General features: G+C 38.7%; 2 protein-coding genes across 2 annotated transcripts; both read right to left on the bottom strand.

Annotated features, from left to right (window-relative positions):
- Nucleotides 1–13,718: 13,718 nt before the first annotated feature.
- LOC132179083 (uncharacterized) lies at nt 13,719–14,353 on the bottom strand. The gene has a single exon (XM_059591714.2). It carries the CDS (start codon nt 14,272–14,274, stop codon nt 13,885–13,887), a length of 390 nt encoding a protein of 129 aa, XP_059447697.1. The 5' UTR covers nt 14,275–14,353; the 3' UTR covers nt 13,719–13,884.
- A 5,526-nt stretch (nt 14,354–19,879) lies between these two features.
- Nucleotides 19,880–22,488, bottom strand: PDLP6 (plasmodesmata-located protein 6). The gene is made up of 3 exons (XM_059591502.2): nt 21,559–22,488; nt 20,388–20,516; nt 19,880–20,288 (listed from the first exon to the last, which is right to left on the bottom strand). The coding sequence occupies exons 1-3, from the start codon at nt 22,328–22,330 to the stop codon at nt 20,278–20,280; spliced, it is 912 nt and encodes a 303-aa protein (XP_059447485.2). The 5' UTR covers nt 22,331–22,488; the 3' UTR covers nt 19,880–20,277.
- Between the last annotated feature and the right edge of the window lie 887 nt (nt 22,489–23,375).

The following is a 23,375-nucleotide window of genomic DNA, read 5'->3' as shown; positions in this document are numbered from 1 at the left end:
GAGATGGCGAAACATCCTTCCAGAGGGATATCGAATTCTTAAGAAGAGAGGGTGGAAGGGATTGGTTGGACACCCAAATGATCGGGGAAAGTGCGGTATTCTTTCTTTCTTTTATTTTCCGCACTTTATTTTTGATTTATTTTCCTTTTTGTCATTCATTTCTTGTCATTTCATTTTTTTTTCTCTAATAGCAATTAATATTTTGATGTTTGTTTCTATGAGGAAATATTGCTGTTAGATTTTGACAGATGTTTTGGTGTTCAAGTTTGGGGGACGCCTTGACTTTGCACACTCGAGTTTCCTCATCCCACGGTATTATATCTCTTGCCACATTTGGGACAATGTGTCATTTAAGTTTGGGGTGTGGAAAAACACATTATCTTTTTGTTTGTTTGTGTCTTTTTGTTTGTTTTTATCTGTTTGTTTTGTTAAAAAAAAATAAAAAATAAAAATAAAAATCGTGCCATGTTGTTGATTGGGCATGAGTTACATCATAATTGTGGTTTGCATGCCATTAGTGTGTTTAACTTTTTGAACACTGCATGTCATTAGAAATCTGAGTCCTTTAACTCATTTGGTGGATTAAAGAGATTTCACATGTTTGAGTTGATTATCACAAGCACACTAGCATAAAGTTTGTGAGGTATGAGATTTGGATTAATTAGGGTGTGCATTGCGATTTGTAAGATGAAGTGTTGATGAAACCTTGGCTTGAGGATAGAAAATATATATATATACACACACACACACACACACACACACACACACACACACATATATATACACACACACACACACATATATATATATATATATATATATATGTGTGTGTGTGTCATCATCAGTTTGAGCTTTTCATTGAGTAACCGGACCTCATGCCTCACTAAGCATTGAGTGTTCGCGTAAAAAGATGAAAAATTCAATTTGGTTGATTGTATGGCTAGTTTGGCTTCGTAGCCTTTTTGACTTGAGTAATTAAGCTTTAGGGATGTTTTACATCTAGTGCCCTAAAACCATCTGGTTTGGGAGTCACTGGCCCAACACTCCTTACATAGGTCAATTAAAAAGCTTAAGAGAGCCGAACATTGCACAGCCTACACAAAATATATATATATATATAAATGCTTGTCTTGATCTAAGCCTTTGGTGTTTTCATCTGTGTGAATTCCTATGAATTTTGAGGTACACCAGACTTTGAGAAAAATTGAAGCCTCTTAACTTTGTGTTAGTCTCACTTTGCACCTATTGGAGCTTGTGTTGTTTCAAATTTCCACACTTGAGTTGAATGATTTGTGGTTGGCTTGATGATTTGATTGTAGTGTTTACTTTGTTAAACCTGCTCATGATGTGAGAACCATGTGTTTGTGAGGAAATTGTGTTTGTCAATGACATAGTGCTAAAAATGTTTATGAGTATTATTTCTGTTAAACCTTCATGAGACTTCACTCGTCCACTAGGGATGCCTAGAGATTTAAAATGCTTGTTGCATATGCTAAATGCATTCGTCTCTCCCACGACAGCGGACATATGTTCCTTGTTTTCATTTTCTTTTGCTAAAGGATTAGCAAAATGTAAGTTTGGGGATATTTGATGAGTGTCAAATATTGCATATTTGGACCCCTTAATTTGCATTTGCTAAGCCTTTAGCTTTATTATTTTCTGATGTTTTGGTTAGTTTTGGTATTTTAGTGATTTGCAGGCTGTTAAAAGAAAAATGCGGCTTTAAGGTGAAATTTGTAACTCATTCCATTAATTTTGAAGCTTAAGACACTTCATGGAGCATTGGCAGCAAATTGGGATCGACCGATAATTCGCACCCGACGAGTCCCACTAAAAGGGCCATATCTTGAGTTGTATAGCTCGGATTGAAGCGATCTTAGTGTCATTGGAAAGCTAACTCGAAGATCTACAAATTCATATTTCACAAGAGTAAGCTAATTCCGACTGAAAGTGCGCTCGAGTGCACATTTAGTGCAATCAAGCGCATTCGCGCCCTACGCAGCAGAAAACATGTTGCTCGAGTGCGATTGAGTGCACCTAGAGTGCGATCGAGCGCACTCGGCCGACCTGGCAGTGCTGAAACCCTAAAATTAGCTTATAAATATCATTCTTTTCTATTGTAAACGTACGGAGGCGGGCCAGGGGCGCTGTTCTTTGTCGTTTTCGTGTTTTCTGGGCATTTTGTCACTTTGAACTCGAATTCTTTTGTAAGTATTTGATTTTAATGAAGTTAATTTAGTTTCTTTATGATTTCTTTTGTCATGAGAGGCTAAATCTTCAACTAAGGTTGAAGATGAAGCCTCGTGATTGATAAACATTCATATTCTTGTCGTTTTATGTATACAATGTGATTTTTAATGAAATTGTTGTTCAAAGTCTATTCAATTGTTTTATTAATTTCATTTGATTGAGTGTTGTTCTTTTATTCATGCTAAATTTTATATTCGTTGTGTTTCGTCTGGGGGTACATCGAATGATTGAATTGAGACTAATATTCATTGTGATCTACGGATACAGTGGATGATTTGAGCTTAATTAAATATTCGTTGTGATTCATTTAACAGATGGATTCATCGAATGATTTAATGTACGTGTTTACGACTTTTGAACAATGTATAAACTTTTTTGTTGTCTATTGTATGCATAAAATGCAAGAACATGTTGTTTGATTTGGCGAAGTGGATTCAGATAACCTTAGTACTTTTCAATTAATTGTTTTCAAATCATTTAGTTCAATTTATGTTTTTGCACGACAAAAATACGAAATTTGGAACTAGGTTAAGATAAAATTGGTTTAAATTAGAAAATTAATTTTTGCAAATACGACTCCCTGTGGATTTGACCTTGCACTTGCACACACACTTTACTGCACACAACTCGTGCACTTGCGAGTACAATTAAATTTGTACATCATAGAGGCGGAGTGAGACTCGGGCCTCGGCCATGTTGAGGCAGAGTGAGCTCAACAGTATGAGGCGGAGTGAGACTCAGTCGTATGAGGCGGAGTGAACGCGACCGTATGAGGTGAAGTGAACTCGGTCCTATGAGGCGGAGTAGACTCGGGCCTTGGCCATGGTGAGGCAGAGCGAACTCAGCCGTATGAGGCGGAGTAAGACTCGGGCCTCGGTCATGTTGAGGCGGAGCGATGCTCGGCCATGCTTAGGTGAAGCGTCTTGTTGGCAACCATTTAATGGCAGCTTAGGAGCAAACTCCTCCTACATTGAGCTTTTCCTGCATGTATTTGGTTATAAGATTCATATAATATAAAAATAGAATATGTACCTCCCATTTCTATGTGGCAGGAGTGGTGTCAGTGGCGAGATACTCAAATTGTGAAATGAGTTCAGTGGAGAGGAGTTGCCCTAGCCGATGCTTCCTTGCTGATATTTGACTTTGACCCTTGGATGTTGTTGCTTGGCTTTCGTCGAGTCATTGCCGACGGGCATGCTGAATCAACATTTCCATCTTAGCGGACCATGAGCTTGCATTATCATGATGACATTCGTATCTGAGGTGGGTCGCCTTGCCATGGCAAGGGTATGCGTTAGAGCAGTCTTATGCCATAGCAAGGTAGGACCTACTCTGGGCTGCTAGGTGCTCCATGGATGCGGGAGCTTCTTTGTCTTAATGAGAGACCCCCCGTGGAGGGCCCGCTTGTCTCATTGAAGTTGGGCTTCAATGAAAGCATCTTGCTGTCTAGATAGATGGTTGGAGCTATTGATTTTTTCAACTTTGGGTGACACACCATTGGTTGTGTAAGATGAGAGGTATACCCCCCGGGAGTGAGACTCAGGCCTCAGCCAGGTGAAGCTACCACCGAGAGCAAGTTCTGCTTCTTTGAAATGAGCTCCCTTTGTCCACTATTGTATCCCGTAAATTGTGAAATGACTTCATAGGAGCTCCATATTTAGAGCAATTGGGAAGTTCAGTTCCTTCGCCTTGACCATCGAGATGACAATACTATTTTCATGAGAGGAGTAAGCCTCTGTCTATCTTCGCTCTTTTTCCTTTCTCCAATTTTTGACAAGCAACGTGTTGGCTTTATCTCTTTGAAAATTCAAATTTTGACACTTCAATAAATTGTCAAATGCTATTAAGTTCTCAAATTAAATGAAAAAGCATAAATGAGACTTATCTCGCAAATCTTGATGGGTCTATGACCCAGAAACATCTCTAAGGAGAATTTTGTTTTCTTAGTCAATCTAATTCAATAACAGCCTTGCAGTATCGACAAGAGTAGGAAGAGCCATGTTGTTGACATTAGGCTTCCGAGTATCCACTTGTTTATGGAACGTCTTGGTGTAAGTTGGCTGTATGGTTCTCGGGATTTTTTCCTCGAAATTGTTCCATTGGAGTTATAATTCTCGGGACTTTTCCTTGGAATTGTTTCCTTCGGAGTTGTGACTCTCGGGATTGTTCCTCAGATTTTGTCCATTTGGAATTTTGACTCGAAAATTTTCCTCGGAATTCTCCATCCTCGGACTCTTGAACTCGGACTTCATCCTCGGGATTTCGGTCTGAGACTCGGACTTGCTCCTTGGATTTTCGCGAGATGACCCATCCTCGGAATTATTCCCTTGGAGTTGCGACTCGGAATTTTTTCCTAGGAGTTTCGGAATTTTTCATTCCTCGGGATTTCGAACTTTTTCTGCACAAAATGAGAACAAGTGCATCCAAGCAAAATACAATTCATAATTATAAATCCAAGAAGAGGAGTCGATGAACCTAAGGTTGAAGAGAACTGACACTCGACTGCCCTGTATGCAGCTAAGAATGGGTCGTCCAGATGACCCCAAGGCTGGCTCGGTGACTTGGCAGATTCGAGCCTCGGCACTCGAATTGCTGGTTCACCGGCGAGGTGACGCCAGGCTTGCGAGGACCAGGTGAGGTCGAGGTCGCTTGAGCGCTGGTTCATCGGCGAGTGCTGGGCTCGCTCATGGTGATGCCCCAGTCTGGGTCGGCGATTCGACGAATGAGGAGGGCTCAGTGAGATGAACCCGAGTTTGATCTTCGAATCTGAGGAGGGTTCAATGAACCTTTGGGCGAGCTAACTGCAACTCCGAAGCTGGTTGGACGAACCTGAGTTGAGAATATCAGATGGCGACCTTCAGGTAGGACTTGGCTAGGCCTGCAATCTGGCGAGCTTGGGCAAGTTTGAGGCGAGGCCGAGTTTGTCCCGTGTGGACGCTGATCGTTCGTAGGAGGTGTCTCATGGCGGGACCGCAGGCTCGCTGGTTCGTCATTGGAACTGCGGGCTCGAAGGTTGGATCGTTGGTTCGCCGGGGTGAAATCACAGGATCGCTCGCAGCGACCCTGTATGGAGCTCGCGCGAACCGGAATTGTGGGCTCGGCAAACCATGAGGTGAGGTTCTGTGAGCCTAAGTGGAGGATCAGTGGGCTTGGGTTTGCAGCTCCTTGACAAGCTTGGGTTCACCAAACCTGAGCTGGGACTTCGCAATCACTGATCGCGGGGCGTGGTGCGACATAGGCCGAGTTCCCCGGTGAAGCGAGGCTGAGCAAGTCTTAGCGAGAGAAAAATATGTCGGGAATCTGGAGGGAGTTCGTCGGCAAGTTTGCTAGGCTCACTTTTGGTGGTGCCCGAGGATGGGTCGACCTCAGCGGTCTAAGGAGAGCTTGTCATGGGAGCCTAAAGTTGGAAGAGGTTCGGGGACTGAGGCATCCTTCATGTGTTCGGCAACATGTGAGCGAATGTCGTGGGTCTGCTGGCTCACAAACCTATGGACTGCTGGTCGCTGGATCACCGAGGAGAGGTCGACGATCCTTTTTAGCAGCGAGCTTAACTTCCAAGTCACTGAGTATGGGCATCAGTGGTGAGGAGGAGTCGGTGTCGAGAAGGAGCACTGGCAGTTCTGAGAAGGGGTCGGAAAGACACTGTTGATGTCTTCGTTTCTGGCACCTTTCCCATCTTTTGCTTTCAATTACTTACCCTTTAAAAAACCAAAGCCACTTTCAGTGGCATAGTCATGGGCCTACGTGTGCATTGCTCATTGTAGTCAGATGAGTTCAGAGACGTTTGTCTCTTCTCATGCAATTTTGTGAAGGCTAAAAAATCAAAGCTACTCTCATAAGTGGCCTCGTCATAGGTCTACGTTCTTGCATATGGTACTATTTTTTAAAATAATTTTCTAATGCAAGATTTCTCAAAAGCTGTCCTTTTTTACTAAGCTTTCTTCCCTTTTTCTTCTGAAAAGGCGTGATGCAAGAAGGTTTTTTCTTTATTTTTGACGGCTACAGTAAAAGTTGTCTGATTTCCCTTTCATTAAATAGATCTTGCAGATCTAACGAAAGCAAACACTAATTTGGGGTACGCAGATGGCAACAGAGTGGATCTGGGATCCATGATTTTAGATATGTGCAAATCCATCGGATAAGTATAGATCTGCCATGGATTCTCCGAAATTTCAAAATTTCGAGAAGGAAACCATCTCATTCCGGTTGATGTATCGCCTGAACGCACGTCACCATAACGGATTTTGATTTTGTAAGAACGTAGTTGTATTCTCACAAACGGCACCAAACTATTGGCGCATTTTTTTGGTCTAACAGTCTCCGATTGGTGTGATCTTCAAGTTCTTCGAGGCGTCTGTGATCATCAATCTTCAGGCTCCTACAAAATAATAAGAGCGTCAAAGGGGTCTCCGGGGAAGGCCTCATAGACCTTCCGTTGCTTAAGTTAGCAATCGTATATAGGGTCTAAATATAGCCAGAGCTAGCTATGTATTGAGAAAATAAATGATCGATCCCTGTTACCAATGCCTGGCGTTCCCTTTAATAGGGTTTTATCTGTGTAACTGCTTCCTCGATCTTCTCCTTTTAGATCATTGAGGGATCATTTGAAATAGTGGATAGATAATGTGAGGTAGTTGAGATAATGTAGGATCTTATGAGATAATTGAGGGTTGTTAAGAGATAGTGGGACCCATAGTGGATTTTATCCCAAAAGTATATTTTTATGAGATTTATATATTCATGCAATCTTAATTCTTATGTGTAATTGTGTCACTATGTTCAGCAATAAACTATTGTATAACCTTTACTATGTTTTTTATTTTTATTTTTTATTTTTTTTATTTATTTTTATTAAAATAAGCATGATATATTTGTTTACATAACTTTTTTAACCTATAATAAAAAATACAATGGAAATGTGTTTTAAGTTTTAAAATTAAATTATGATAAATAATTTCGCGCATTGCGCGGGTTCTAAGCTAGTTTACATAATACATATGTTGTTACTTCAAATCAAAAAGCTATCACATTTATGTGGATGGTGTTTATCTCAACCAACCTATAGGTATAAAAATAGTTAAATTCCATCAAATGTATTTTTATTATAATACATCATAGACTGAAATAAAAGATAAAAAAAAAAATTGCAGAAATGAATAGGTGAACATGGCACTACACCAATTAAAGAAAATTAAATAGAATCCATGAGAGACAATTAGGGAATATTGTAACAAAGGCAAGAAAAATCGGCTATAGCTAAATACAGAGAGAGAAAGAGAGAGAGATGAACCAAGGTATATGATGAAGATGAAGAAATATTGTATGAAAGCATAAACTGATATAGCATCTATATGTATCTCAAAAACTCAATCAAATTCTCAATGTAAAGAATGGAGTTTGGTGATGGAAAAGACCAAGGCTAGGGTAGTAATTTAACTTTGGACACACACACAAGCATCACAATCCAACAATAAGGGCATGAGTCATTACAGACATTTTCAGATTGTGAAACGTCTATATAAGGAAATCATTCTCGCCAAAACATAATCACCAAAAAAATAAACGCAACCAATAAAAATAAACAGTTAAATTCCATCACTTCTCAATGTCAATTTTCACCACCTAGATCCTATCCTTTGGGTGACTATTGACGAGGACTACACCTGCAATCCATACCTAGGTTACTCATTCTTTCGATGAAATTTAAATGTTATCGTGCTCAAGTTTTCTATTTTAGAGATTACCAAGACATGGAATCATTCCTAAACTAAAGGCCCCACCCCACTCTATAGTGTATAAGGTGAACAATACGAATTTGCTTCACGAATGACAGATTACTTACAAGACAAACATCATTGTTCACTATTGGACTAGCACTAAAACTATCATTGTTCCTCTTGATGGTCTAATTTAGGTGCTACAACTATCACCATAAAGACTTTGTTTTTCCCATTGAACCTAGAGTTTATTATTCAAAGTTTAGGTTGGGTTGCCATCTTTTAGTGATCTATTCAATTTGTTTTAGACACATTTCAAGTGGGGTTTTTCTCATTGTCTCACAGTGTTATATTTAACTAATGTGTCTTGACTTTCCATTATAGAACTTATTGTATATTCTTGATAATGTGGCTTGGCTATCACAATGTAAGAAAATGGGAGGCATTGGACTTGGCCACACAGGCAAGTTAATCAATAGGTTTCTCAAACATTCAACATCTTTCCTAGCGGCTCCTAGACCAATTAACTCTGACTCCATAGTTGAGTAAGTTATGCAAGTTTGTTTCTTAGATCCTTAAGAGATAGCTGGACTACCGAGGGTAAAAACCTATCCACTTGTGGATTTAGATTCATCATTCACGGTTCCAATTTGCATCACTATACCTTTCAATCACATAGCGATATCATCCATAGTATGGAGCATAAGGTCTAGTTCCTTTTAAGTAACCCAAAACAATTGGAAATTTCTTTCCAAGGTTCAATGCTTGGACAACTTGTGTATCTACTCAATTTGTTTATGGCAAATGCAATGTATGGACGTGTGCAATGCATTGCATTCATTTGACTTCTAATAACACTAAAATATTCTAGTTGTGAATACATTGATTTTGATTTATTCCAAGCTTTAAACTAGAGTTATAAGAAACACGATAAATTTTGTCATGTAAATGACTAAATTTATTCAAAATTTTGTCAATATAATGAGTTTGTGGTATAACATATGTAGTTCCTATTCTATGTATTTTAATATTAAGTATGGTGTTTAGCTACACCCCATATATTTCATATCAAAATGCGATGACAAAAAATCTTTTGTATCTTTAATACAAGAATTATTATTACTATGGGGGATGTTTTGTTTCCGGTAGCCTATATCGGTGAGGCCGCTACCGATGAGGCCGCTTGTTGGGATTCTTGTATCCGACTGGCTTCTAAGCTTTCTGCGCCGGTCGCTTTCGTTCCTAGTGCTGATTTCGCGCTTGCGATGTTGTGTCCGACGATGGCGGAGGTGTAGCCGAAGCCTTTTGTGGAAGTTGGTTTGGAGAAGACGATGGTTTGCTGTATCGGTGATGGGATACCTATTCATGGTTGCGTGTCGGGGCCTGGTTCGCTGTCGGAGGCTGCTATGTTGCCGGAGACAGCTCGGGGTTGGCAGACTACTCTAGTGAGTACTGTGTCTAGGGTAAGGGATCTTTTTGTTTCCCCTACTACTACGGTCGAGGCCTCTGTCTCTCCTGCGTCTCTGGCGGTGGTCTGTCTCCTTCCGGAGGCAGCTTCTGTTAAGGCTGATCGTATCTCTACATTGGCGAAAGGGTTGCTCCGTCAAGGTTTTTTAGGGTCTAGAAATGCTCCTTCTCTGCCTGGGATGAAGGAGGCTTCATCGTCAGTTAAGGGTTCTAAGGTTGTCGTCGAAGAATCACAGGTCTATTCTTCTTCGAAGAATCACGTGGCTGAGCTGGGTTTGAGACTCAACGAACCTTTTCCTTGCATGTTGGAGGGTGGTGCTCCAATTTACTCCTCTGTCTCCAAGTCTCAAATAGGCTATGCCTGGAGAGTGAAGGAGAAGATTGCTTAGCAGTTAAATAAAAACAAGGAGTTGTTGGCCGAGGTTGTGGCGGAAACTTTGGAGAAGGGGGTGGAGACCTATTCGGAGGTGGTGCTAGATGCGGTGAAATTCGCCCCCATTGTGAGATTGTCTTATGGTGAAGAAGGTGACGAGAAAAGTCTTTTGAATCTTTTTTCGAATATTGAAGAGAAGCGGGAGCCCTATACCCCAAAGGTAAAAGGGAATAAGGAACTCAATAATTTAGAATGCTCCATCAATTTTGAGGCTAGAGGGAGACCTTCTCCGGAGAAGTGCCAGCGCTGGCGAGGTTGTGTTGGGACCGAAAATGCATTTTCCTTTCATCCAGAGGTGCATTAGGGGCTTTGGGTTTTTTAGGGCTGGTGTTGGGCTTTTGTGGGCTTTAGTCTTTGGGTTCTTTTTTTGGTTTTACTGTTTGGTTGTGGCTACTTGTTGGGATTTTTGGGTTGGGTCTTTTTGGGTTTTGTCTTTGAGTTTTAAGTCGGGCTACCTATGTATACTTTCGTGTGTACTTAGAGGCGCATTGCACTTTTTTTGATATATACAATATTACTTATCAAAAAAAAAAAAAAAAAAAAGCATGTCATCTACATACAAACATATAATGACAACATCATTATCATACAGATTCATTTATTAGCTTTATTCAAATGTAAACCATTAGAAATAATTACGTTATTGAATCTTTCATGCAACCATTTAGAAGCTTGTTTTAAACCATACAAAAACTTAACTAATTTACAAACTTTGTTTTCTTGTCTTGGAAAAATGAATCTTTCTAGTTGTTCCATATGTACCTTTCTATCCAAATATACATTTAAGAATGTTGTTTTCACATCCAATTGGTTAATTTCAAGGTTAAATATGGAAGCCAAAGATATAAAAGTTCTAATTGATGAAATGCTAGCCACAAAAGTACATGTATCAAAATAATCAATGCTTTTAGATTGTCTAAACCCTTTGGTTAACTAATCTAGCCTTATAATCCATCAAGTTTCATCTTCTATTAAAGATCCATTTACATCTTATGAGTTTAGAACTGAAAGGCAAATCTACTAATATCCATGTATTATTAAACATTATGAACTCAATTTCATCATCAATAGCATCATTTCAGAATGTGGCATCCCCAAATTTCACAGCTTCTTCAAGGTTAGAAGGTTCATTTTCCAAGATATATAACATGTACGAAATTTACTCATAATCATATGAGAGTTGCCTTCTATAAAGTATGTCAAAATATTAGGACCTAAACTCCTTTCTTTTCTCATTCTTTTGGATTTTCTTACCTTTTCATTTTTTGAAACAACATTTTCAAAATTATTTTCATTATTAGAAGTACTTGCTCAAAAAAAACTTAATAATATTTGATTCAAAAAATTCTACATATCTTGATTCAATTATAACATTGGAATCCAATTCATCAAAATGATAAGCTTTATTGTGCGAAGCATAACCAATTAAAACACATTTAGAAGTCATTGGTCCTAGTTTAGATCTTTTAAGGTCAGGCAACCAAACATAAGCCGTGTTTGGACAAAAGACAGCCATAAACTAGATTCTTTTGAATTTCTAGTGCCTGAGATACATCAAGCAGAGTAATTATTTTGCTCGAAATAAACTTCAACTCAACGATACCTTTCTTAACTACTTTGGCCGTAGTTGAGTCTCCCATGTACAGTTTAATATCATCACTAACTTTCTCATACATCTTGAAGAGATTCTTATTTTCACAATTGTGATGAGTTGCACAAGTGTTGCCCCACTAGAAGTATTGACTACCATATTCACTTCGGAAATACCAACAATGATGCTACAATAAAATCTGGATTTGCGAATTTTTCGAACAAAATATCAATCAGCCTTCGAATTCGTGTTGAAATTTTGATTCAAGTGAAGAGCAAGCCTATTTCTTTTTTATTCTAAGACCTGTAGTTCTAGCGGTCGATTCACCTCTTTCAAATTGTTTCTCATTATTAAGGGGGGAAAACAAAGTGGAGCAACTCTCAAACATCCCAAATTAGCCAGCACAGCGCAACCAAAACATAAAGACCATTGAGAATGGATCAAAAGGTTGGCCCAACCCATTTAAACTTGGCTCTTTGGTCAAGAACTAGGCCACCATGAATGGCAGTTTGAAGTAGCCGACCAAAGGCAGATCTGCCTATAAAAACACCAACTACAGCAGCAAGTTTCGAAACTGCAGCAGGTGAAAGACCACTAGAACTGGCTAGATTGGAGCTGCTTGAGCGGAACACCGCCACGATATCCAGAGAGAGAGGTACCCAATGATGAAGGCATAAGAAATATCACCTCTGGAGATCTAGAGGAGAAATTCAGAAAAAGTTGTTGATCTTACATGTGGCAAAAAATTACGTGTGACTGAGGTGGCAATGTGTGCAACACGCGCGCTTGGATGGCGCTTGATGTGCACACGCGGGAGTAGAGGGTAGTCAAAAATCTAAAGCTCAGTTCCGAAGCTAGGTCTATCTGCTGCACAAGTCAAGCTACGAGCATACATAGCTGTTTCAGTCTCTCATATTTTTTGCGCAGATTCATAAAATTTAAAAGCTAGGCTCAAAGCTTGGCCTTGAGCTTGTTTGTACAATAATCTAAGGATAACTGCCAAGCTCAACCCTTGGACTGCAGTGTGCCTGGTTTCATGAGATGAGCCAAACAACTCCAAAATTTGTAGATAGATAATTTCATAAGCAAAGAAAATTTGAGGTATGAGGCTGGATATCTGAGGGAGGGGGGAGGGGAGTCTAGGGTTTTTTGAAAACCAGCTTTTGCGGAGTTGGTCTCAGCTATATTGCAAAAATTTAGAATCCAAGCTTGAGCACCGGGAAAACTATGATTGCTTCATGAGTTAGACCAAAGGAACTCGAGTCTGATTAAATTTCTCATGAAAAAGGAACAGATGTATTGATGGAGAGAAGGGAGGAAGTATCAAGGTGGACGAAGATATAGGATTGGTAATAAATAAAGCAGTTCATACTGCAGTTTAATCTGAGCTCATCCAAGTTCATTCACCAAATTTAAAAGCATAGCTAAAAGCATGGACAAAAGATATTGCTTCACAAGTTAATCACATAGCAAAATCTAAAATCTAAGCTCACAGACTCGTATGACACTCATTTAATGAAAACGAGGAGAAGAGGTCCGGGGTGCTTGGTGTTTGGGGGGGTCTTAGGTTGTTCAAAAAAATAAAAGTGGAGCTTCTCAAAGGTAGTTTGCTCTCTCATATAAAGTTTGTTAAAAAACAATTATAAAGTCGAGGCCTACATTTCCTTTGTACATGAGTTAATCCTGGAGAAATCCAGGTTCTGAGGCATTGGCTCACGAACAAGAACAATAATACCCCTTTTGCAAACAATGCATCCCAATATCTTGATATACAAAAACCACACTGAATTGCATCAGAACTTAAACATAATTTCAGCTTGCGGACAAATCAACAGAATTTAAAGCAAACCCAAGCAAGCTTAAAAATGACTTCTTCTTTTTTCACAATTTGACTCAGTATGAACATGCCAGAAACAATCAATTGATGCTTTAAGACCACTAGGGCAATCGAATAACCCACATTCCAGTCTAATCCTTTTTTCCCACGTACACTACCCCTTTTTCACACAAGGCATTCAAAGCCAAATATTAGGAACATAATCTGAAAGCTACAAAATCTAAGTATAAACTTCCTCAACAACTACAACAATTAGTCCCTCTGCACATCCACCAAGGCAGAAGAACCCACAATTTGGCAACGAACGCAATAATCGGAAAAGCAAGGCTGTATCCGGTACTAGTGAATTAGGTCCCAAAATAAAACCCCATATCCAGGAACCGACAAACTCAAATAAACCAATCCAGAAATTATCCAAAAATCAAAACAACAACCACCATTAGATTACCACTGACCCAATAATCCTCAAATTCCATATACCATTAAAACAACAACGATCATCCTAGAGAACATAATCCAGTTTCATATAAAACTCGTAATAAAATTGAATTAAAAAAAACACGGACCGATTAACTCATCTCCAAAGGCATCAGTCCCGGCGGGCCTTGAGGCGCTGGTTGAGCTGGTCGATCCTGACGACGAGAGCGGTGACGGAGTAGAGGAGCCAGTAGAAGACGAGGGCGGCGGCGATAAGGAGGGCGTTGCGCTGGCTCTTGATGATGGATTTCTGGTGGCGGAGGTGCTCGGAGGGCGTGCACGACTCCGGGGACTCGCAGCTGGGGCGCGTCTCGTACTTCCAGTAGATGTCCATGAGAAGAAAGAGACAGAAGGGCACAATCGAGAGGAACGGCTTCAGCAGGTTCCTAGTCACGGCGGTCAGGCCCTTCCTCAGCCCGTCCAGCCCTGGAATAGTCAGCAACAACACCATGATCGCCTCCGCCCCCGCGGCGTAGCCCAGCACCACCCACTCCAGTGCCATTTCCTCGAGATCTGGGTTTCTTGCTTTCCGGGATTTCCTTTTTCTTACAGGGCAAGGAGTTGAGTTTCCTCTTTCCAGGTGGTAGAGAGAAAGAGTAAAAGGAGGCCCTGAGCGTGAAAATTGTAAATCGGGGGACACGTGGATGACTTCTTGTTAAACAGTGTGTACATTGTTTGTGATACAGATGGCAGCCACAGAGTGGTCAACACATGGGCTCTGCAGTTCAAGGAGTTTTATGGGCCATTCAATTAGGTGTTGGGCTTATATTAATGCTAGAGCAGAACTTTAAAGTCGACACAAGATTAGGGTTGTCAATTTTTTACACGACCAGTAAATTCGACACGAATTCAACGCAAAATTAAAGGATTAAGGTTGATGAATTTGATCCGTTTAATTAAATTAGTCGGGTTATAGTTGACATGTATATTCATTCTTATACCCATGCTAATAACGGACAATTTTTGAGATAACCTGCAAATTCGGCATGAACCTAATACAAAATTAGAAAATTAAAGTCGAAAGAGTTTTTCATCTAGGGTCACTACCAACTTTGCTAGCGGCATTCCCTGTTCCGTTCGCCTTCCGCCTTTAGGGCCTCCCTTCTTAGCAGTGATACTCTGTTGAATTGCTTGTAATTGGTTTTTGTTTTGTTTTTTGATTTTTGTGTTTACTAGGTTTTTGTTTAGTTACTAGGTTTTTGTTGTCTGTAGTAAAAGGATGGGAAGGGGCGACCAGTGTAGTTTCCCTCATTGGGCGTGACCATCGGGGTTCCCATCCGCTGTGGAATGTCCGGTTTGAGCCATAGCTACTGTCTGGGAAGGCGAGTCCGTCACCACAACCCCACCAAAGTGTGAGCCGGTAGAGCCCCTTCATAGTAGCATCTGGTTCACGCATCTACTACCGCAAGCGGATTCGAACACGCGACCACTATGATGAAAAGAGTTCTTCTACCAACTCAACTACTACCTTGGTGGTTGTTGTCTATAGTTTGATTTCTTCTGTTTCATTTTTATTTTTTTAAAAAAAAAAAAAATTGCATCAAATGGTTTTTTTTTTTTTTTTGAAAAATATGGAACTTTCATTAATGAAATTTCACGAGCATAAAACTTTTACAATATAGAGCATACAAAGTCATAAAAATGACTTCAAGCTTCCGTTAATTCATGTACAATTACATTGAAAGAACATATCTTCTTCGTGCATACTAGATCTAGAACATGGATAACCCAAATACAAATACACAAAAAAAAAAAAAAAAACCCACAAGCAGCCGCGGAGGAGCACGGCATCATAGACATCCCTTCAGAAGACATGCCTTGGCCAAAGAAGACGATCAGATTTAGGTTGAAAAGACTAGATCTGAATCTACATCTAGATTCATACTACAAATTAGATTTAAAGCAATCCGTCAGAAACAGAGACCGGGTGAACCTATAAGGAAGACACCGAGCACTGCTACTTTGAAAGGGGAGGAGGGAAGATTTAGGTCTAAATCTTCCATCCTCTTGAAGTTTTTCTTGGTGTTGTCTAGAATAAAAGAGAGGAATTCTAGAGAGAGGCACATCAAGATGTGTTCTTACTTGAAAGTGCAAGAATATGGAATTAAAGTCCTACTCCTATATGCAGCTTCTATCCAATTTATATGCCACAAATTACTTTTGAAACTATACTAATTGCTGAAATATGAAAAGGATTAGTAAATAATTAAAGAATCGTTTTCGTCTTAATCTGTAAATTGATATATATATATATATATATATATATATATATATTTTAAATCTTGAGATATTTAAGATGCGAATCTAGAGCTCCCACGCCATGATACAATGCAAATATTGTGATTGGGATAATAAGATGCCCATTGATTTCACACTTTTACCATATAAAAAATGTGATGCTTATCACCTAACTGTTTCGGCACTAAATCTAACTATTGATTTTCAAAAAATTATTCTTATCCTCGCCACCCGCACTTAATTTATAATGTCTTCATGAATTGCATTAATGCTTCATTCAAACTACCAAAAATTTACAATATATCCATTTTGTCCCGCACCGTTGCTGTCTGTGCTTATAGATGCTTTGATAACATCTAGACTAATATTTGTATTGTGTTTTGAGTTTAGATATATGTTCTTTTGCAAAGGGAATTTCACTATAGCATGTATTTTATATTACATGCACTTATTTGACTCACTGTAGAGGTGAGTAAATAGATCCATACTTTCTCACTCTGGGAGTCCCATGAGTTATTTTATGTCATTGTTAACCTTTAACTATGTCACAAGATAGAGACCTTAATGTATGTCATTTTAGCGTGTTGATGATTGATGCAGTTTGAAGAGACAGAGATGGGAAATGGGATTAGACCAAAGTTGATTGACATGAGAATGAAGGGAAGAGAATTTGATAATACATCTTTGAATATATTCACTATTGACAAGTTATGGCGTTGTGGTGATAGCGACATAATCGTTAATCCATCAAGGTAATTATGGGGTAGGTTAAGCATTGTTAAGAGTTTTTTGAACTTGGGAGAGATTAGAAATGCTTGATCAAATGTGTTCAAATGAGTCTAAGGCATATCAAGACACTTTATGGATGTTGCTATGCTAGTCCTTTTGGTGAAGATTTAATATAGTGCTCTTATTTTTTTGTAGATGCATGTGTGCTCGGTTGTCACGCAATTTATTTGAAAGCATGAATATGATGGAAAACACATAGAGAGATGCATGGTTAGGTTCTGCACACCATGTACGAGTGAGATATTAAATGCACGTCGCCAACTAGGCATTACCATAATGCATAGCTTAATAATTGAAAGTAATAATGTTTGTCAATTACGTTGGCAGATGTTACGCTTTACATGGTATGTCGAGTAATGCTCAAGCGTTACTCTAATCTTTCCTCCTTCCCATCAATGGGGATGAAGCTATATGTAGTTCTCCATCGGATAAGTTCGAGACATTAGAAAATTGCATAACAATTTAAGTGATTGTGTGTGTTAGGCAATGATAATCTCTCTCTCAATGTGTTTTTTTTAGTGCTAATATACTGTGGGTTTGTGATTATTACTCTAGTTATTCCAGTGGTATACTCCACACCCAGAAGGAAAAAGATGTACGCCAGAGAATCACATACAATAATGCGCTATTTTAATATTCTAGCAAGTGAAAACTTGTAAAGAGAGTCTAGACCCAACCCATTAAATCAATGGCCATCCTCAACACTTTCCTCGATGACCAAAAGACTAAGCCTACTTTCATTGAATGCTCACATTATTTTCTTGGTCTTGCTTGTCACTATCCATGCCTAACCTTCTTATATGTTATAGAGTTCACATTGAAAAGATAATTATTACTAGAAGCTTCCCCTACTTTTATTAATTGTTGCAATTCTCCAAGTCATATTTTAGTACCAGATCCCTTTTTCTTTTTGGAATTTTGAAAGGTCAAGGGTATAGAAAGCCAATGGCTATTTACTCCATAAACAAAATGTTTCTGGTAGCTTCCAAGTCATTGTCGTTAAGTCGGTATACTAGTTCACTGTTCAGTCACATTCTGAATACAAAAAAAGTAAAATACAAAAAGAATTCGTGTATATTGTGGTTAGGTTGAAACAAGTTAGAACGAGAATAATTGTTTAAGTTTTATATTAGTTCTTTATTATATGAGACTCGACGTTATAAGTGATTCTATAGAAATTTTAAATTGACTAGTTTTTTGGAAGTGATAATACATATTTGACTAACGTTGTTTATTTGACTAACGTTGTTTCTAGGATTACTATACCAGTGGAATATGATCAATCAACTTTCAAAAAACAAATGGTGCGAGAGTGTTACTATTAATTAGCAAAATCACGTTGATGGTTTTTGTAATGGGAGTTAGAGAAAGGTTGAGGGATTTGGGCTCCTTCTTGTGCCTCTTGGCAGTGCCATCCTTGGCTCAGGAAAGGTTGAGGGACCTTTAGTGGTTCATGCCCCTTTTCATGCTGCCTCTAGCTCGGCTTCTATCACCGCCTTAAACGGTGGCTATTTTTCTTGACATTTTTTGTTAAGAAAACTTAGGGTTGTGTTCGAGTCATTTATTTTGCATATTCCCTTGTAATTTCTCTTTCTTTCTTTTTTCCTTTTTTTTTTTTTTTTTTTTTTTTTCTACTAATTCGGATATATATGAGCTTATTGTTGGATTCTCTGGCCCTTTATTTATGTTGGGTTGTTGTTGTATCCGCCCCCTCCCCTGTTTTAATATGACAAAAGAAAAAAGAAAAGTAGCTATAAATCAGTACTTCCAGTTGTGTTATGAGAGAATGCTCTGTACAGTCATTTTGAACTTCATGAAGAAAGCTAAAGTGGAAACCATCTTTTCAATGGTATTAAATCCGAATGTACTTGGAAGAATTACTATTAAGCAAATGAAGTTCTAGAGTGATTTTCTCAAAGGAGCCATTGATGGGACTCAAAAATCGAATCTCCACAAAGCATATATGTTGGAATTAAAAAAGTCCCCAGTCGATGTATGTGACTTAATTATTAAGCTGCCCCCTTCGATTTGTCATACCTCTTGTCACTTTTGTCTCTTCTTTAATCCCCCATCTGTCGAAGCTTAATCATAATTTCTACTCGTTAATTAATTGTGATTTCATATATATTATATATATAATACTTCCATCATGACACACACTAAGAGATTTCATAATCATTGTTGGGAAAAGAGTAACGAATAGTTTTTTCAAAATCTTTATTTGCCTGTAGATATAAAAAGAAAGAGGCTTAAAGCAGTGGTTTCTGATTCCAAACACTGGATTGGGACAGAAACCAAAAACTCCTAAGCTAAAAGCAAAGCAAAAAGGCAATGGATAATGGATGAGAGAGAAGATTCTTCACAGAAACCAATATCTTAAATCCTTTCCAATTGTCCCTTTGTTTTAAACACTATTTGGTCGTTGTTACTTCTTTTTCTGCTACGATCTTTGATACAGAAGCATATAATTATACATTAGAATCTTAACTTAATTATTGTGGGGATCATCATCATTAGATGTCTCTCTACATGCTGTATATTCAAAACATTCTTCTTGGACACCAAACATCGTGGTCAAACATGACTCCGCAGATAAAATCTCAGAAAAGTATATGCTTATACGACTATCGTTCAATTGAAATGATGTGAATAATGAGTACCGTTTTAAGAGCCAATCTTCACTGTTATATCATCAAATCGTAAAATAATCTACTAAATAATACTATTTGCATTGATTTGGTTGAAAAGTAAGATAATCTTATGGTCTGCTAGAAAAATTGCAGCAACACAATCAAGCTACCTAGTATTAGTATAAAATCTTCCCAAATGGACGCAAGTGCAGCATGATAGTTTGCCTAGAATTTCAAACAGGGGGAAAGATCTTTTGCAATCAAGGAGAATATATAACATCTTTTATCCTCCACTTTCATGTCTTTTCATAGTCTCATATGTTATGCTTCAAAGTTCAGTCATGTAGCAAAACATCATGTGATTCTTCTAACATTTGTTGATATAAGGTCAGAAACACAAACAAAAAATACCAATTAGATTGCAAATTCGAATCAAACTGAAAATAGAATAGACAAGAAAAATAACAAATATTAATGTCAAAATCCAACTGTTGGATGAAATTAAAGAAAAAGCACCTAATAATACACGACAGAGGCACTAACTAGAGCATCACAAAGTGCACTTTTCTCTAATTTGTTCATAATTTATACAGATTAGCAGACAAAGCTAAGATTGCTAAGACTTGAGTGGGGGTGGGGGGAGAGTGGAATCTTTTGAGCTTTTTTTCTTGTTATTGCAACTTTTCTTTTCACTTGTTTCAAGGTCTGCTTTTCCATACACATCTTTATTTCTATCTACCCTATTCTTTAATGGAAACTTCAAAAAGTGATAAAGGGAGAAGCAAAAGAGCCACCGAAAGCCATATTATTTACCAGAACATTCAGAAATGATATCCAAGAATTGTAATTTACTTGCCACCTGCAAAAGAAATACAAAAAAACTGGTCAAATAACGAAAAGAAGAAAAGGGAGAAAAGAGATGAATAACAAGAAGGGTTGCACATATACATATATATACCTTTTCCTTTTTCACACAGTTTATTTAGGAAGGAAATGAATACTATGAACAATGCAACCGCTGCTATGAGCCCGATTATTATTGCAAGGGTCTTCTCAACCTCATCATCATTGTTATTAGAATCATCATCTACATACATCCATCAACAATTAATATCAAATAATTAGAATACATCTTACAACAAATGGTATGATATAATTGCAGTAATTTGAGAAATTGTTGAAGTTAAGTAGTGATTGGATTAGATAGAATATCTTTCATTTGCTTCATTTTGCGGTTAATAGAAATAATGCATTGACACCCAGATGGATATTTCAATCAGCTATAAACTTAAGGCTCTGTTTTTTTTTCCATTTTCATCGTTTATTTTTTTTATTTTTTTATTTTTATTTTATCTCATAAAGTTTCAACATGTAAAAGAGCACTAAGTTATTGATTTGGGCCATCAGCATTGGATTCTTTCTGTGTTCCTAATGAGACACTTATTCTTAGTGGGGCATCGTATTATGTCTTTACAGAAAACCTTTCTTGTTTATACAAGAAAGTCCAGGAACTTTGGCCCTGGAAATCTGCTCTTGTTTCAGGGAAATCATAATCAAAACCCCCCAAACACAACTTAAGATTGCCTTTTTTCCTTTCTTTCATTGAATAGTCATCTATATATATATAATCTTATCTCTAGCACAACAATTAGAAAGTTAAAGCATATAGATATGTTCACAGAAATTTGTATTGATTTTGAGCTCGTTATGGGATGAGGAACAAAGTGCTGAATTGTTCCAAGCCACAAGCTGCGCACATATGCCATTCCAAGAACCAACATATTCCAAAACAAACTCACTCATTAGATACAATTAAAACAAGTATTTAAAGTCTCCAACACTCATAATACACCCACAAAATAAAAAAAAAATAAAAAAAAAATGTAAAAAAGTAGAAATTAATTTACAAAAGAAACCTTCTTGAATAATTTGAACTTACCCAAAATCACCATGCAAAGTCAAAATTCACACGTACTAATTTAGACTTTCAATGAAGTGAAAGCCAAATTTTCAAAAATTATCTTATAATTAGTAAAATGATTAGAGTGGGGACTATAATTTCGACAAAAGAACCAACAAAGAACCGAAAATGATCAGAAACCACCGTCCGGGGTGGCAAAACCGCTTACCCTTTCCGCCGTGCGAGTGAACGCCACCTTCCGAGTAGCGCGCGTAACACTTGGCCAAGAACACGTCGCCCCACGAGGCGGGCCCACACTCGGTCTTCAGCCGTCCGATCGCGTCCCCCAGGCAATCCGTACACTCGCTCGGACTCAAATCCCCCACGCACTGAGCCACACCCTGGAGATTCCCTGACGCGCCAGCCCGGTAGGTCTTGTAGGGCCCGCCATCACCGGCCCCTAAAGAAGCCAGCACAGCATCTCGCCTAGTCAACGCGTCGGAGTCGTACCCAACCGGCGGCCCACACTTCTTGACGACCACAGTCTTGTCCTCCACGCCCAAAAAGGTAGCGTTGTCGTACTTGACGAGGCACCCGTCGAGCTGCAACGCGCCGCCGAGCGAGTCAATGCACAGAGCGCCGAGCTGAGTGACGGCGCGGGCGACGCAGCCGGCGCAGTCGCTGCCCTGGAGGTCGCCGCGGCACTGGAAGAGCCCGTAGACGGTGTCCTGCGGAACGGCGCCGACGGCGGTGAAGTTGTTGTAGGAGGAGAACATAGCCGAGTTGACGAGGGAGGTGAGCATGGAGTTCACGTTGTTCTCGTACGGCGAACCGGGGGTGTACTTCAGCTGGGAGCACCCGCCGAAGACGAAGGAGTCTATGGCGGTAGTTGACGCGGCTCCGACGGCTGAGATGGCGATCAGAAGCAAAACGCAGAGAGAGGAGAGAGAAAGAGCTCTTCTGGTCGTAGACATGTTTCTGTCAGCTGTGAGGAAGAACATGGAGATGGAGATGGAAAGCACAATTGAGAGAGAGAGAGAGAGAGAGAGAGAGAGAAATGGTTGCTTTGGAGAGAATTTACGTAAGGGAGTGAGAAACTTGATGAACGGGTGAGTGTATGATTGATTTGAAGCCAGAAGGTGGAACTAAAATAAATAAAAAAAATAAAATTTTATTTATTTTTGTTGTTTGAACAGAACAGGGGATAATGTGTCCGTTCTGTAACGTATGATTAGGATTTGTATGGGATGGAATAAAACAACGTAAGATTAAATATGAGAACCTTCGAAGATGTTTCATATTTTTCATTTGATAAAAATTAGAAAGGACTTATAATGTCAATGACAATGTGTGTCTCCTCTCCCCTCTTCGCGTCAAGAGTAGGTGTAAAATTATGGATTAAATTAAATACTTAATTAATTTATTATCATATAAAAAATGACAATTTGTATGAAACATGAAGCATGCGGTACGTACAATATTACATTTAGCATGCGGTGTATATATATATATATATATATATATATATATATATAATGGCATGGCATTTGGAATATTCATATATGTTGAGCTCTTTTAAGTCAATTATAGTTAAGGGGTTTGGTAATAGTTGACTGGCATCATAGCGTAGTCGGAACGTTACCCACTCCGGGATGGGCCCATATTGTAAGGCTCCTACAACATCAAAATCAACTTAACTAATAACCTAATTAGGGCTTGGGAGAATGGTTTGAGATGGATAATTGGCTCCGCTAAGAGTAGGGTCCTCTGTCTCCATCCATCGGTACGTTGGAGTCGGATTTTAAACTTAATTGCAATTTTAAAAACCACAAATCACTTCTTAATATTTTAGTTTTATTGATTTTACTTTCTAAGGTTCCAATTATTATCATTTTGTTCATTCTGTTGACATGTCATACCCAATCGAATGCAACATGTGTCCTATTTAATAAGAATAAGGGGAAAGTTTATATATCCTTCAAACTACCATACAATTGACAATGTCCTCATAAACTTTCAATTGTGACCTCCCATTCCAAACTATCA

This window comes from Corylus avellana, chromosome 4 (genome assembly GCF_965113065.1).
Source record: "Corylus avellana chromosome 4, dhCorAvel1.hap1.2, whole genome shotgun sequence".
In the NCBI taxonomy this organism is placed as follows: Eukaryota; Viridiplantae; Streptophyta; class Magnoliopsida; order Fagales; family Betulaceae; genus Corylus; species Corylus avellana.
Note: the sequence above shows the minus strand (reverse complement) of the source record. Positions and strands in the feature narration are given on the sequence as shown.

Coding starts and splice junctions, on each gene's coding strand:
- LOC132179083 (XM_059591714.2), bottom strand. CDS start 14,274: ATGGCACTGGAGTGGGTGGTGCTGGGCTACGCCGCGGGGGCGGAGGCG.
- PDLP6 (XM_059591502.2), bottom strand. CDS start 22,330: ATGTTCTTCCTCACAGCTGACAGAAACATGTCTACGACCAGAAGAGCT. Junction 20,517..21,558: donor TCACTCGCACGGCGGAAAGG/GTAAGCGGTTTT, acceptor GGATGTATGTAG/ATGATGATTCTAATAACAAT.